This window comes from Terrapene carolina, unplaced genomic scaffold, assembly GCF_002925995.2.
Source record: "Terrapene carolina triunguis isolate 2854851 unplaced genomic scaffold, T_m_triunguis-2.0 Scaffold89, whole genome shotgun sequence".
In the NCBI taxonomy this organism is placed as follows: Eukaryota; Metazoa; Chordata; order Testudines; family Emydidae; genus Terrapene; species Terrapene triunguis.
In genome coordinates, this window is record NW_020664440.1 from 13,818,091 (window position 1) to 13,832,687 (window position 14,597).

At 40.4% G+C, this 14,597-nt stretch overlaps 1 protein-coding gene across 3 annotated transcripts in view; it reads left to right on the forward strand.

The window, feature by feature from the left end:
- Positions 1 to 14,597, forward strand: part of ITPR1 (inositol 1,4,5-trisphosphate receptor type 1) — a 244,452-nt gene that overhangs the window by 70,208 nt on the left and 159,647 nt on the right. For all 3 annotated transcript variants that reach the window (XM_024196743.2, XM_024196818.2, XM_026650249.2), the window contains 6 exons: positions 3,625 to 3,740; positions 6,982 to 7,068; positions 9,349 to 9,507; positions 11,227 to 11,325; positions 13,001 to 13,084; positions 13,179 to 13,325. In XM_024196743.2, the coding sequence (XP_024052511.1) occupies positions 3,625 to 3,740; positions 6,982 to 7,068; positions 9,349 to 9,507; positions 11,227 to 11,325; positions 13,001 to 13,084; positions 13,179 to 13,325 (692 nt within the window). The remainder of the gene's footprint in view (positions 1 to 3,624; positions 3,741 to 6,981; positions 7,069 to 9,348; positions 9,508 to 11,226; positions 11,326 to 13,000; positions 13,085 to 13,178; positions 13,326 to 14,597) is intronic.

A 14,597-nucleotide genomic window follows, 5' to 3' on the forward strand; every position in this document is an offset into this window, starting at 1 on the left:
AAATTTGTTAGTCTCTAAGGTGCCACAAGTACTCCTGTTCTTTTTGCGGATACAGACTAACACGGCTGCTACTCTGAAACCTTAATTCTGGCATTTCCTAACTGTTGAGTGCTTGATTTTGTAACCTTATTGCTCTTTTAATGTAATTTTGGTGTGTATTTATATTTATCACCAAGGCCAGCAGAGTAATCTAGTGAGAGGAAGTCAATATCTGGGAAAGGTCATGATATCTTTTGGGGACATTGCTAAATGTGGGGGAAAGCATCACCAGAGAATGCAACAATGCAAAACTCTCTCACCCATTGCCCTTGCAGTGTTGGTATCCTCTGTGAAGGAATTTTTGGATATGGAGAATTTCCACCCTCAGTCCCTGGAAAACCGTAATCTTGCTGCTTCAACCTCTTAATTAGTGTCTCCCCTTCCACTGAGTCAATTACAATCTCTTTGTTTTAGTCACCAGCACAGAAAACTGTAACAGGTTCGGTTGCTTAATAGAAGATTTTTTCCCCCCCAGAATGACTCAAAGTATGATAAAGATTTATCCAAGGGGAAAGAGGGCTTTCTGTGGCAGGAAACTGGGAACTTCTGCTAAGGATTCTGTTTTGACTTCTGCCAATAACTCAGGCTATGTCAACAGCTGGAGCTGGGGTTTGATTCCTAGCTTGCATAGGCATACTCATGTTAGCTTTGATGTGAGCCTGCATGCTAAAAATAGTGGTGTAGCCATGGCAGCATAGGTAGCAGCAGCAGTGGCAGGTGCTATCCGCTCTCAGTATGTACCATAGGCTTCAAGTGGGTTTTTACTCAGGGTGGCTTGCATCGTACCACCACTGCCCATGCTACTATGGCTACCCTACTGTTTTTAGCATGCTAGCTCAGATGAGAAATAGTGTGGATATATCTACATGAGCTGGGAATCCTACCTCTAGCTCATAGTGTAGACGGAGCCTCTTTGTGCCTCTATTTGTGGACCTTTAAAATGGATATAATTGTCTGCCTTTCAGGAGTGTTGAGGTTTTTAATTCTTGTTTGACAAGTGTTTTGAGATCTTTATGTTCCACAAACACTTGTACTGTAATGGATCGCATTGTTTTGAATACTGCCACAATCATAACTGCTCTTCTGTACTGTTAGCCATGACTGATAGACAGTTAGGACATAGATAATTATAAAATTTCAAGGTTCATAGGCTCATGCAGTTTAGAGATCCCAGTGCCGTAAAATCCATTCAGGTCAGGGTGTAATCCCTGGATAAAATACATCCATATTAGAATGATTTTGTATTTGTCTGGTGGTCGGCAAATAAGGCTATGTTTATCTCAAGCACTTAAGAATTAGATTTCACAAAACAAATATTCAAATAGGAGGGTCAAGTGCTTTTAATGTTTGCTTTAGATTTCTAGCTTTTTAAATAGAGACAGAATGTGGGCATATTTTGCATTATTTTTCCCTCCATTGCATCATGTGTTTCTATTTCAGTGGTCAAGGTCAAATGTTTCTTTTAAGAAAAAGAAAACACTACCGAGGGATTTATTTTGCTGACATCCATTTTAAAGTTCAGCTTGACTTCAAAATACAACCCTTCTGGCTTCGGAAATGCACTTACTCTGTGACTAAAGACAGTGTGTGATTAATTCTGCTGTGCAATGCTGTATGTTAATTGCTGGCACTGTGTGAACTGGTGGCTTAAGCAGAAATAGAAATTCTTATTACAGGTGTGTTGCTTACAATGCATAGTGTAAGTTGGTACTTTCAACTAAAAATGGCTTTTAAATCCTGTTCTCTGCTGTCAATCTCCATGAATCATTTTAATGTAAATTAAAAATGCAACTCTCTGGGAAAGAACATAACTTGAAAGCTTAGGGCACACTGCATTTCTCACATTTGTTATGCATCTGAAGGCTATGAATTAGTAGTTAAGTGGCCCTATGAATTGATGTACTTGAGTCCTTTCTAGTGCCCATATCAGCGCATATCCCCAAATTAGCTCAATATGACTCTACTTCATTTCTTATTCTAATGAACCACCATTTGGCCACCTAGTGTGTACCTTGTTCCAGCCTAGTTCTGAAAATTGGGTTCATTGTGTTGCCCTCCACTTGTGCTACTAGTTCTCTGTGTTTCTTGAAGTTTCCTATTAATTTCATCCAGGTGTTGTATCTGCAGTGGCTATAAAAGATCTCAAATGAAGTTAAATGACTAAACTTGCAGTTGGTTTATCTTCTTTCTCCAGGGGATTAGCTCACATATTCCATTAGGTTTCCCTGTGGAAATAGACTCTACAGAATAGACTCTAAGATGGATATTCCCTTAACTATCTAGCTTTCCAATTCCATTACTCTTCTGTATGAATACAATGGTTTCCTTTAAAATCATTATATAACTAGCAGCCTCAAATTTTATTTCCACATAATTGTCAAGGAGATGCCCGGAACACCTGTCTTTGCATTTGGCTATTAAACTTCTGTTACTTTACTCCAGGCACTAAATTTGAATAGCTTAATTTAATTTTTGCATTGTCAGTTGCTAAGCAACTGACAAGAGAAAAAAGTGCAGCTAATTTAGTTCATTTACTGATCAATTAGCATCTCATTAATATAGAAACTTATTTGTAACATGGCTAATCAGCTGTCAAACCCAGTTTTTGCAAGGCAAAATGTTTTCTAAACAGTGTCTAGGAAATTAGTAAAAGATACTTCTCCTGTATGATCCACAAGTTTCTTGCTTTGGTGCCCAGGTACCAGTGCTTCACTAGGAATGTTACACTCGGAATATCTAGACTGACACTTTTTTCCATGGCGTGGTCAAGAAGACAAGGCAGGGGACCGAGTCTACTTAGCTCTACTGCTGACGTGCTGTGTGACCTTGGAAATGTCATTTTACTTGTCTTTTTGCTTCAGTTGCCCGAGCTGTGCAGTATGGATAATTAAACTTATCCACCGTTGGAAAGCATTTTTTGATCCAAGATCAAAAGTCCTGTTACGGAGAGGAGGTGTTATTATTGTGAATGTTTAAATAAATATGTTGATTCTGAAGACTTGTCTGCCTATTTGCATTGGAAAAGTTTGAGAAATTTTACCTAGCTGAACCCAGGGCCGGCTCCAGGCACCAAGCACCCAAGCTGGTGCTTGGGGCGGCACCTGGAGGGGGGCGGCAGCGCGGCGCCCCCGGCGGCGGGGGGGGGGAGAGCCGAGCCCCAACTGGGGCTCGCTGCCCTGCCCCCGGCGCTCTGGCCGCCGGGGGGAGGGGGGGGCGGCCGGAGGCTTTTTCGCCTGGGGCGGCGAAAAAGCCAGAGCCGGCCCTGGCTGAACCACTGACTGAAATTCCCCTTTTCGCATGGTAGCATTTTTGGCAGGAATTGGTTAAGTTTCAGCTTTCTCTGGTCTTGCTTTACAAGTCTGGCAGCACCATTTTTATTTTTTATTTTTTAAACTATTCATGGGGCAACATTGCTGTCACCCAAAAAAGCATCGCGGTCTGAGATTTAGAGCTTTCCTGGAATCTGTTTTGTAAACCTTTCCCTGTAGCTGACATGTTTGGACAATATTAAAAGTTAAAGGGGGAAAAATGGATAATTCTGAATGGCTAAAGCAGTCTCTCTATTTATTTCCTATATTTTTGTAGATTGCCTGTTTAAGCTATGCCCTATGAACCGGTACTCTGCGCAGAAGCAGTTCTGGAAAGCAGCAAAACCAGGAGCTAACAGCACTACAGATGCAGTGCTACTCAATAAACTACATGTAAGTATTAACGTTGGTAGGCTGCAGTGAAGTCAATGGAGCTATGGTAACTTACACCACCCGAGGATCTGGCCCATTAAGTTGAGTGGGACTGCTCATGTGGGTATTGCTACAGAAGATTAATGAGATCCAGTCCCCTGTGTTGTTAGGCCCCAGATTTCATCTCCCATATGTGTTTTCAAACTTTTATCTAATTTAATTATCTGTGATGGCTGCCCTTACTGAAACAAGCTTGCATGTGTATTCAGCAGTTAAAACCTGGTAAAAGAACAGTTTTCAGTTTTAAATTTCTAAGAAATTGCTTTGAGTAATTTAACTACTTGTATGTAGACAGCATCCGCTTTAGTGCTAAATAAACTATATTTACCTTAAAATTATATGGCTGGAGCACTTCACGTTAAAATTACAAGTCCAAATATTTTTAGTTTGTCAAAGCCCGTGTTAAGCCTACAGTACTCTAAACTATAAAGCACCCCTGTAGGAAAATATCACTTGCAGAAAGCCATGTGTTGGCCCTACTCCTTTGTTGCACAAAGACCAAGTGTTTGCCTCAATTTTTTCTTAAAGCTATGATTTTAACTTTATACTTGTAAAGTTGTTTGTAGAGTTAATACTTTACAAGTATCCCACCCCACTCCCAAACTAAATAATCACAAGAGTAGAAGTCAGCTGTAAGTATAAAGTAACAAATGCTGCTGATTATTTTTCTAAAGCCCACAAAGTAAACAAATAGATGATATGTCCTAAACTGTCAGTAGTGCAGAGGGAGAGAAAAACCCTTGCAATGGTGCTAGGTAACTGTGGGCTGTCACTTTTGTGCCATAATTGATTTTCTTTCTTTAATATAATCAATTCAGATACTTAAGCCCTGATTCTGTTCTTTTGAAACAGGCCAAAGTCCCATTGTGGTCAGTCTCAATTCCCCTGTCAAGTGAACCGGGGTAGTCTCTCAATGATAAATCACAGTGAAGAAACATTTACACAATAGCCAAATTTTACTATTCCAGTATAAATGAAGAAAGATTTAATGGCTCATTTTGAATCACCATTACTTGCTGGGTAAAGTACAGGGCGTGTGCAAAATTGTCATCTTTTAAACCCACTCAATTTCACTGAAGGGTAGAATTTGGTCCTGTGCGCGCGTGTGATTCATAGTCCACAACTTAGTTCGCTCCCAACTGTATGAAACTCATGGGCACTTGTGTCAATTTAAACATGTAATGAAAGCACAGAAGATACTGGAACAATTCTATTGTCCTAATATTGTTGCAGGGCAAAAAATATCTATGTTCAACTGCTGCCTTCCATTTTCTACTCTGTTTTTTTATCAGTTCATGGTCATCTTTAATGACCCATGATTAGTGACCCATGATTTATACTTAAACACTTGCCATTTTTGGCTTGTATTTGTCCACTGTTGGAATTTATTATCGACTATTCTGGAGAACCCAATGCTGAGGTCAGGTTATTTTAAGTTAATACCATTTAAGGGATTTAGAAATCTGGGACACTTGACTTTGACTGGAATCAAACATCAGTGCTATTTGAAAAGCTGACATCTAGTGGTCAGTAAATAAAATTTGTTCTTTCCAGTGTGTTGACATATGCAGTGTTGTCTGTTCACTTTAAGCTTTTGGAATATACTTGAACTTAACTTGTTTCTTCACTTGTACCTATATGCAATGGATCTCTTTGCTCTATTCATGTAAATGTAGGGACCAATTCTGCATGATACATGTCTTCCACTTCCATTGATGTCCTGGGGAGTAGAGGGCTCTCAGGGCCTTGCGGAATTGGGCCCAAAGTTAATATCCGATTTCAAGAAACCTTTTCACTGTAGAATAATCTGAAATCTAGCAGTCCCAATGTTAGATCTTTAAGCATTTTAAATTGTCCTGCATCATATTGTTTGTACTGAAATGTACAGTTACACTTGAGATGCTCATGGAGAAAGCCAGTTGTCCTACTCAGCATATCTTCTAACAGAAATGACTTAAGATACATGGAGTTATAAAGAAGCAAAATTATTTTCTACCAACACATAGCTCACTGTTGCTCTTTGATACGCTGAAGCCTATTGTCTCCCATTGCATTGCCTACAGGTAACTGAGCACAAGTGAGTTCTAGGGTGGTTGCAGAAGTTTTGAGAACTAAAATAGTTGATGCATAGACTTTCTAAATGCATGATACCTCGTTTAAAATCATCCTCTGACATCCAATTTTAAATGAATTCTTCCCTATAATCTGTATTTTCTCTGGTCTTGGTGTAAGGTGAACCAGTACACTTTTACAAAACAAAGCGTCTTGAAAACAACATGAAACAACTCTGAAAATAAAATGAAAATCAAGAGGAAAGCAATATGGTAGAGTAACAAACTAGGGCTTTCACAGGGTGGTAGCATTAGGTTATAAATCAGGTTTGGTTTCCTCATATCTTCTTGTGGATGCTTCCATGTGGTTGAAATGTCTGTCTGGTAAAAAGAGACCCAGGATTAGATAATTATGGATACAGCAGGTTGAAATTGAAAGGCATTGCAGCAGAGCATGTCTAGGGAAGTTTTTTGTGCTGTGCCTGATTCTAGAAAGTACTATCCTATCTCTTACTTCTATGAACTCTGAACTTTCCCTTATTGGGAAGTTTAGAACTAGACAGTCCCTTCTTCCAGTGCTGTATGTAAGTGTCTAGAGAAGCCTACCAAATGAATAGGATGACTATGGTCACCATGAAAAGGTTTAATGGATGAGGAGTGAAGAGGGAGATTTGTCTCGGCAAAGTAAAATCTAAGTTTTTGGAAACTGCCTGATTAGAGACATGGGGACCAAACCTGCAGTTCTTTAGTCCTCATCCTTTATTTTATATTAAAGTTGAGCAGGTGGAAGATTGGATTGCCAGCTTGAATCCCCGTCTTTTCCATCTTTCCTTTTTACCTATTTTCTCATGGCTCAGTTTCCTTTGGAAACTTTTCATCTCATGTTTTATTCAGAAAGCTTCAGTCAGTTTGAAGTCAAAACATTGACTCCTCAGAGTTGCTGCTTCACTTCAGTATAGTTCAAATAGTACAGATTCAATCATTTTCCTTCCTGAAAATTGGAAAGGATGAAATCTGATCCTCAGCTTCAAATGGTTACATTTGTTCCAACTGTATGAAGTACCTTGATGTTTTATTACAGTAAGTAATTGCCAGCACTGTTTGTTTATAACAACACTTTCTATCTCCACAATTTCCTTCTTAAATTTCAGCATGCAGCAGATTTGGAGAAGAAACAGAATGAGACTGAAAACAGGAAACTGCTGGGAACGGTTATCCAGTATGGCAATGTTATCCAGGTATGCGGTGGCCCTGTTCACGCTGTCTACTCTGTAAGACGTAGCTCTGTAGGGTTTTACTTGAACCATCAAGGTACAATTATACTTCAAAATAGTGGAATTCCGGTATCTGAGTGTGTTGTCTTGCAAGCCATGACAGGGTTATCCAGAAGCATGGTACTCTGAAGAAAGAACTACATTTATGGTTTTGTGTGCTGTGAGAGACTCTAAAATGGAGGCATTTTTATCTTGCTATGAAAGTTGCCTTTTTAAGAGCACCATCTGAATGCTTTAAACTAGAATACCCTTCATTCATTTGTCTGGCCTTGACCTGGCCATGTGGTAGATGGCAAATACACAGTGGTGTACAATTCTGTAGAACTGCTTTCATTTTATCCTCACTTTATCCCCCAAATGCTGTACAACACCATATAGTAAACCCAGTGCAAAACAGAAGAACCAAAATACTCAACCCACCAATGCAACGATAGTCCACCCTGAACAAGGGATTTGGTGCAGCAGACCTCAGGCAAGCCACCCCTACTTGATGAAGATGGATTCCCAGCGAATGCAAAGAATAGTGATGAGTTGCAAACACCAAGAATAAGATGCTGGGGAAGTGTTGTAATAAAAATCAAGGACAAGCCTTGTCATGCCTTAAATGCAACCAGTGAGGGACTTAGGACCACCACTGGTAGAGCAATCAACAACTCAGGGTTCTCTGATCTCTTCTGGGGACTGAAAGCAGATCCACTTCATCTGATCACAACTGCCAGGTGGAGGTGTAGAGCAAGAGAACTGTAAGCATTTGGATCTACGGCTTTCTAAACAAATACTTTGAATTGTATCCTCTGACCATACCTTTGCTCCCTGCAATCCTACTCTGGCTGATGGTAACAGGGTTCCTCTCTCCCCTCTTGTAATGAGAAGGCAAGCAGTCCTGTTCTGCAGCTATTACAGCATTGGGAACAACTTCAAGACAAGTCTTTTAAAGAATTCACTACAATAATCTAGCCTAAGTGTAACATTAGAATGATGAAAGTCTGTGGCAATGTCCTCATCTGAGAGAGGGCCTATCTCTCAGTTTTTCAGGTGAACAAGAGATTGCAATAAGCATTTCTAACCAGTCAATGCTCCATACCAAGAGTAGTTGTGAGGAAAGATTAGATTTGTATCAGTAAATGTTGGTAAATATTGGCTTCACCATACACACCCAAACCAACCAAAATGTATTTCCATCGATAATAATTGAAATGTACAGATAGGCAAAGTAAGAAAAATGCTGCTAGAGAACTTATTCAAATTTGATTTAAGGCGATTAATTTTGTATGCTTTGACCTGTGATGTTGACAACTTTAACGGCTGTAAAGCTTTCATTCTTTGAATCTCAGTATCTGCTGTCATTAAACAATTATTGTCTGACCTGCCCTGTAGTTTCCCCCACTGTGAAAATTTAAATAGATAAAAATAAAAGAAAATGCTTAAAAATAAAAATTGCTATTATCCATTGAAATGTATTTTTAAAAAAAATAAAAATCAAATTCTGCCCAGCCTAATTTATGAGGAATACCCCAGTTCTGTAGGAGCCTTCCCAGTGGTAGATGTCTTATGTGAATAATGGGCCAACAGGCAGCAAAAGGCTTCCAAACATCCAAAGCTAAAAGCATTGTCTTGCTTTTGTTAAGATTCAACTCTGCTATGTTTAATCCAAATCAACATGTAAGCTAGACAATGGGGCTACTACGAGATGGTCCATTATATCCTATAGATATGTATCACCAGTGCATTGAGGTTTATATATGATGTCTCATGGCATATTGAAACAAAAGAATAAAACGGCACCTCATGGGGAGAAAAAGAATTGTTCATAGCTAACCTCAGTAGTCTCCCATCTCAGAATGAGCACAGCCATTTGAGAGAAGCCTCACCCATCCCCATGAAGGAAAACAGTTTTGTCACCAATATCTCATGGTCCTTGGTATCTGACTGCTGAAACACAGAGCATAATTGGCAAAGGCAGTTCTCTGTTGTCTATCATTAGTGTGATATGGACATTTACGCAAATGGAAGCTGTTCAGTGCCATGAACCAGTCTAAAGCCTACTAAAAAGTGTATTCAAAACAAGAAGTCCAATTGTCTCTGGATTTGTTATGGACAGCATAACTATTCAATCTTAGCATCTGAAGTTAATTTCCATGTATTATGATCAGACTCACAGACTGTTATATAGTCTTTAGTCAGTGTTTATCAAAGGAAACATATGTCTGCCTTTACAGAAACAAATTGTAATTTTTGTTCTAGCTGCTGCACTTAAAAAGTAACAAATACTTGACAGTAAATAAGAGGCTTCCAGCTCTGCTAGAGAAGAATGCTATGAGGGTGACCCTGGATGAAGCTGGAAACGAGGGTTCCTGGTTCTATATACAGCCTTTCTACAAATTGCGTTCCATAGGAGACAGTGTAAGTGCAGATGAGCATCAGCAGAAGATGCATTATTTGGTGTAAAAATACAAAGAGCTTGTATCAGTTGCTTCCTTACTTTTGACTAATTAAATGCACAGGTTTTTATAACGTGTAATATTAACGGCCACAGCCCTTTTCCTGTGCTGAACAGTGTGGGAGGAGAATCGCTATGGTAACTACTGATTTGGAAATGAGGAACGATTAAGATTGGAAGAAATAAGGAATCTAAATACAGTAGCCTTCTAAATCCCCACCGAGTTCAAAATGGCATGAAATGTTAAGTCATTTGAGTAGCTTTAGAACAAATATAATTAGTATGCTGGTTCATGGTGCTGTAGTTATGAGTCTTTCTGGTTCCATTATGAATTTCTGTATCAAGAATTTTATCAGCATTAGACTAAATGGTTGCCTTGCTTGTGGGAGGTGTGGAAGGTTGGCTGATTCTGAGTTAATACCCTAGGTTTTAATCTCTGGAGATCTCCATTGTGTTCCCACGTTGGATACATAAGAATGAATGTGGTCGTCATTCCATAATCCTAAGTAAATGATTTTCTACTTCACAAAGCCATGATGGACGTTGGCATGCCTCATCAGCCTAAACTCAAGAGAAGCCAAGGACTTCTGTATGCTGTGCGGTGCAGTCTAGTCCAACCTGATAGAGGGCACCTAAACAGAGTAGATTCCATGAAATAGAGCATAGCCATATCCATGTAGACTAGACTGTTCACTTCACTATAAATATATGGAGATATACCTATCGCATAGAACTGGAAGGGACCCTGAAAGTTCAGCCCCCTGCCTTCACTAGCAGGACCAAGTACTGATTTTGCCCCAGATTCCCTAGATGGCCCTCTGGGGGATTGAACTCACAACCCTGGGTTTAGCAGGCCAATGCTCAAACCACTGAGCTATCCCTCCCTGCACCACTACACATAATAGTTATCCCACCACTACACGTAATACAGCCTTAACTGAATGTCCTTGTTTTTATTTCATTATTACAGGAATAGTACCTTGAAGATTCATGTAGTTTGTGTTCAGTTAATTTAAAAAGAAGAAACGTCATATAAATTCAATTAATGTTCTGCTTTCTCTGTATTGAGAGGAATTCAAGTCCCTCACCTAAGATTTTTGTTATGGATTTTTTTGGGGGGGGGGTGTGTGGGAAGAGTGAGGTCTTCAAGCAAGATTGGGGGGCTTTGGATAAGAAACTGCCTTGGAAGGAAAGTATAGGATACATGGGATCTTCACCCTCCATGATAAAGTGCACTTAGCTTACCACACTTGATTGGACCTCATTAATTGAGAGTAAACATTGTAGGTTAGAACCCATCAACTCCTCATGGAGGAGGAGAATCTTTCTGATGACTTTCGGTTTTAGGAATTAATTGTTAGATGTTAGACACTGAAATAACTGTATGGAAGATAAAGACTTAGTCAGTGGAAATTGTAGTTTTCCTTTATATGCCACTCAGCCCAGTTGTGTAGGTGTCTTTAAACCTTAAATAACTCAGAATGTTTTAAACATCCATTTTCTTCTGAAGTTGTCAAGGTGGTTTTTTTTTTTTTTTTTTTTTAAGATACTAGTGTCTTTCCTTTATTTTGCATGAAACATCTCTAAACTGTAAGCAAATGGTCTAACCTCATTGCTTATACCCAGACAAAGGTAACTCTGGGGACCATTTCTGAATCTGATTGCAAAGTACTTCTCTTCAGGTTGTCATTGGAGACAAGGTGGTCCTGAATCCTGTTAATGCTGGCCAGCCCCTTCATGCCAGTAGTCACCAACTGGTTGATAATCCTGGGTGCAATGAGGTAAGTGTAAAATAAATCAAAAGCTTGGCCTGTTAGTGTAGTGGTGACACAGAAATTTGGTGTAAATAGAGTTGGAAGGGGCCTTTGGCGTTCTCGGCTAAACTAAGGAGCACGCATGTTATGGAATTGCCAATTACCATGCTGGAGAGCATATACTGCATTGCTGTCCCATCCTGTTAGTGAAGTAGCAATACTACTAGCTCTGGAGACAAGGTTTCTCGCTTCCTTCCTAGTGGGCAAACAGCTGGGCGGGGATTGGTAAGAGCAGGTCTGTTAGGTAAATAACAGGCTATCTGGAACAAAGACGTGAGCGTTGCCTGTTCTGCCCAACTGCTTGGCTGTAAGAACAGAGATAAGTGAAATGTACTTTTTCTGCAAAATCTGCCATCCTCATGACTGGAGCTAGGTGAATAACTAACTGATTTGTTTTTGTTTGTTGTCAGTTTCGTGGCAGTTCTGAAAAATTAAAAAAAAAAAAAAAAAAAGTTTTCGGTCAAACAAATTCTGAAATGTTTTTGGTGAAATGACCCTGTTTAATCAATCTGAAAGAATGTTGAGAGCAGAAACCTGGGTTCAAATCCCTGTTCAGAGAAGAGATTCAAACCTGGGTCTTCCCCATCCCAGGAGTGCCCGAACCACCAAGCCAGGGTATTCTGGGTCAGGTCAGGTGTCTCTCAATCTCTCCTGTTGAAGCTGGTTCACTAGTCATTGTGTCAGAGAGAGAGTGAGAATGGTTAGGGCACTTGCCTGGGATGTGGGAGACCCTAATTCAAGTCGTTGCTCAAATAAATAACTACTACTTACGTAGAATGGAACAGTTCAAGGGGACAGATTGCCTATAGCAGTGGTCCCCAAACTGTGGGGCATCCCCCCCCCCAAGGTGCAGAGGGGCCTGGACCAGCACCCATGAGGGGACAGGGAGGTAGTGCCACCCAGCCTCACTCTGCCCCCAGCCCCTGCCCTGGCTGCAGCCCTGCTCCGGGCTTGGGCCGCTGCCCTCAGCCTACGTCCCCCTGCTCTTGGCTCCCGGCTCGGGGGGGAGGAGAGGGGCACGGCCACATTCTACTACTGGTGAGGGGGAGGTGAATGCGAGAGGATAAGTTTGGGGACCACTGGCCTATAGTCTGGTCGTTAAAGCACTCAACTGGGAAAGGAGAGATTAAGGTTCAATTCTCTGCTCCAGAGTGAGAATTTGAACCTGGGTCTCCTACATCCCTGGGGAGTGTCCTAGACAGTGGGCTAAAGGTTTACAAGGGGGGAACCACATCCACTTCTTTTGTTTCTGTGATTCTAGCCTGTTTTTTTTTTTTTCCTGGTCAAAATTATTTGGTTAATTGGTGTCAGATTTATGAATAGTTTTGGGTCAATCAAGACTGCCTTTTTTGGAGAATAAATTATTTGTCTGAAAAGTGTCACCCAGCTCTATTCTTGACCATAGCCAGATAAGGTATCCACGTAACAAGTTAGGTACTAACGTTAACTATAGTTACTGTGATTTACCGCAGGGTTGAGTGCAGGCCACAGTCTTTCTGGATTGGTGTTTCATTTCATACAGTAATAAACAGGGATTGCAGTATACTGTTCAGATTCTCTTTCCACTGTAAAGAAAAGGGCAGCACTTTGCAGTGCTTTATCCTACTTCTAGTGTGACCAGTGATACTAGTCTTTGTTCTAGGTCAACTCGGTGAACTGCAACACAAGCTGGAAAATAGTCCTTTTCATGAAATGGAGCGATAACAAAGATGATATTTTAAAAGGGGTAAGTCTGGAAACTCATCTTGCCGCTGGCTTTTTAATAGTGCGATGTCTGTATTGTCTAGTTCGTGTTGATCCTTCTGTCTTGGCTTTGACAGGGAGATGTGGTACGGTTGTTTCATGCGGAGCAGGAGAAGTTTCTGACTTGCGATGAGCACAGAAAGAAGCAGCATGTCTTCCTGAGAACTACGGGGAGACAGTCGGCCACTTCTGCAACTAGTTCAAAAGCACTGTGGGAAGTCGAGGTAAGGACAGCATCTCTGAGGCTGTACAAGTGGTTTTATTGTAACAATCGGTGCTTTTATTTAAAACCTTGCTCCACAAGATTTTTTTTTTTTTTTTAAAGTAAGACTTCTTTCCAGGTTTTGAAGTTTCAAGACCAAAAAAATGCCATTGTTTACTAGCATGTCTGGATATTTTTTACAATATAAAAACATGGTTTTGACTTTTTAACACAGCAGCAAGGTGCTTTCCAACTACCAGTTGCTGGCAATGTAGAAAAAAAGAATGAGAGGGGCATCAATAAACGCCTTATTTACTCATAAGAACATAAGAACGGCCGTACTGGGTCAGACCAAAGGTCCATCCAGCCCAGTATCCTGTCTACCGACAGTGGCCAATGCCAGGTGCCCCAGAGGGAGTGAACCTAACAGGTAATGAAGAAGTGATCTCTCTCCTGCCATCCATCTCCACCCTCTGACAGAGGCTCACCAACCATTCCTATTCTAACAAAGTACTAATTATTTCTACTGCCTTGCTGTATATGCTGAACACATCCATGTCCAGTGTGGAATTCTATAGGTACACACAACCTCCTCTGATGGGAGATTAAACCCGTTTGTTAGTCTCTGTCTCTGTGGAATCAAACCATCTCATTAGCGTCTTAATTTTAAAAAGAGAGAGAGAGAGAAGGATGACTTCAGTGTCTTGGCCAACATTTCACCTATTAAACAAACAAACAAAACTTTGAGATGCTTAGGTTCTGGAAATAGATACATATGCTTACGATAATTTTTTTGTTTTAAAATGTAACTTTAAATGACATGCAGCCTGCCTGTGTGAACACTACAAGTCCCTCTGAGTGGAGGACAGTTATTTTTCCCAGCAGTGCAGCCACTTAATTCAAAGATTCTTTCAGCTGTGCTCCAGCTGGGAACCTGTCTAGAGTCCTAGTTCCATACTTTTTCTTGGGAGGAGCGTGAGCATTAATACGGAGCTCTAGAAAACTCCCTTTTTTGGGAAAACACTGTTAAGTTTGAAACAATTCTACTGTTTTTTTTTTTTTTTTTCTTGAGACTAAAGTGACTATCAGGGAAAACAAGAGAATCTTGCCTGACTTTTAGTAAGTTTGTTCAATCCTTCTGGTTCAGCCCAATACAAGCGTCCAAAAAACCTCCTTTTACTACCTTTCTGCGACTATATCCCATTAGCCCTTTGTCTTCATTCTCAGGAGGCTCAACATAGAGCACAAAACCATAGTCGGTTTGTTAGCCAAACCATAGTCGGTTTGTTAGCCA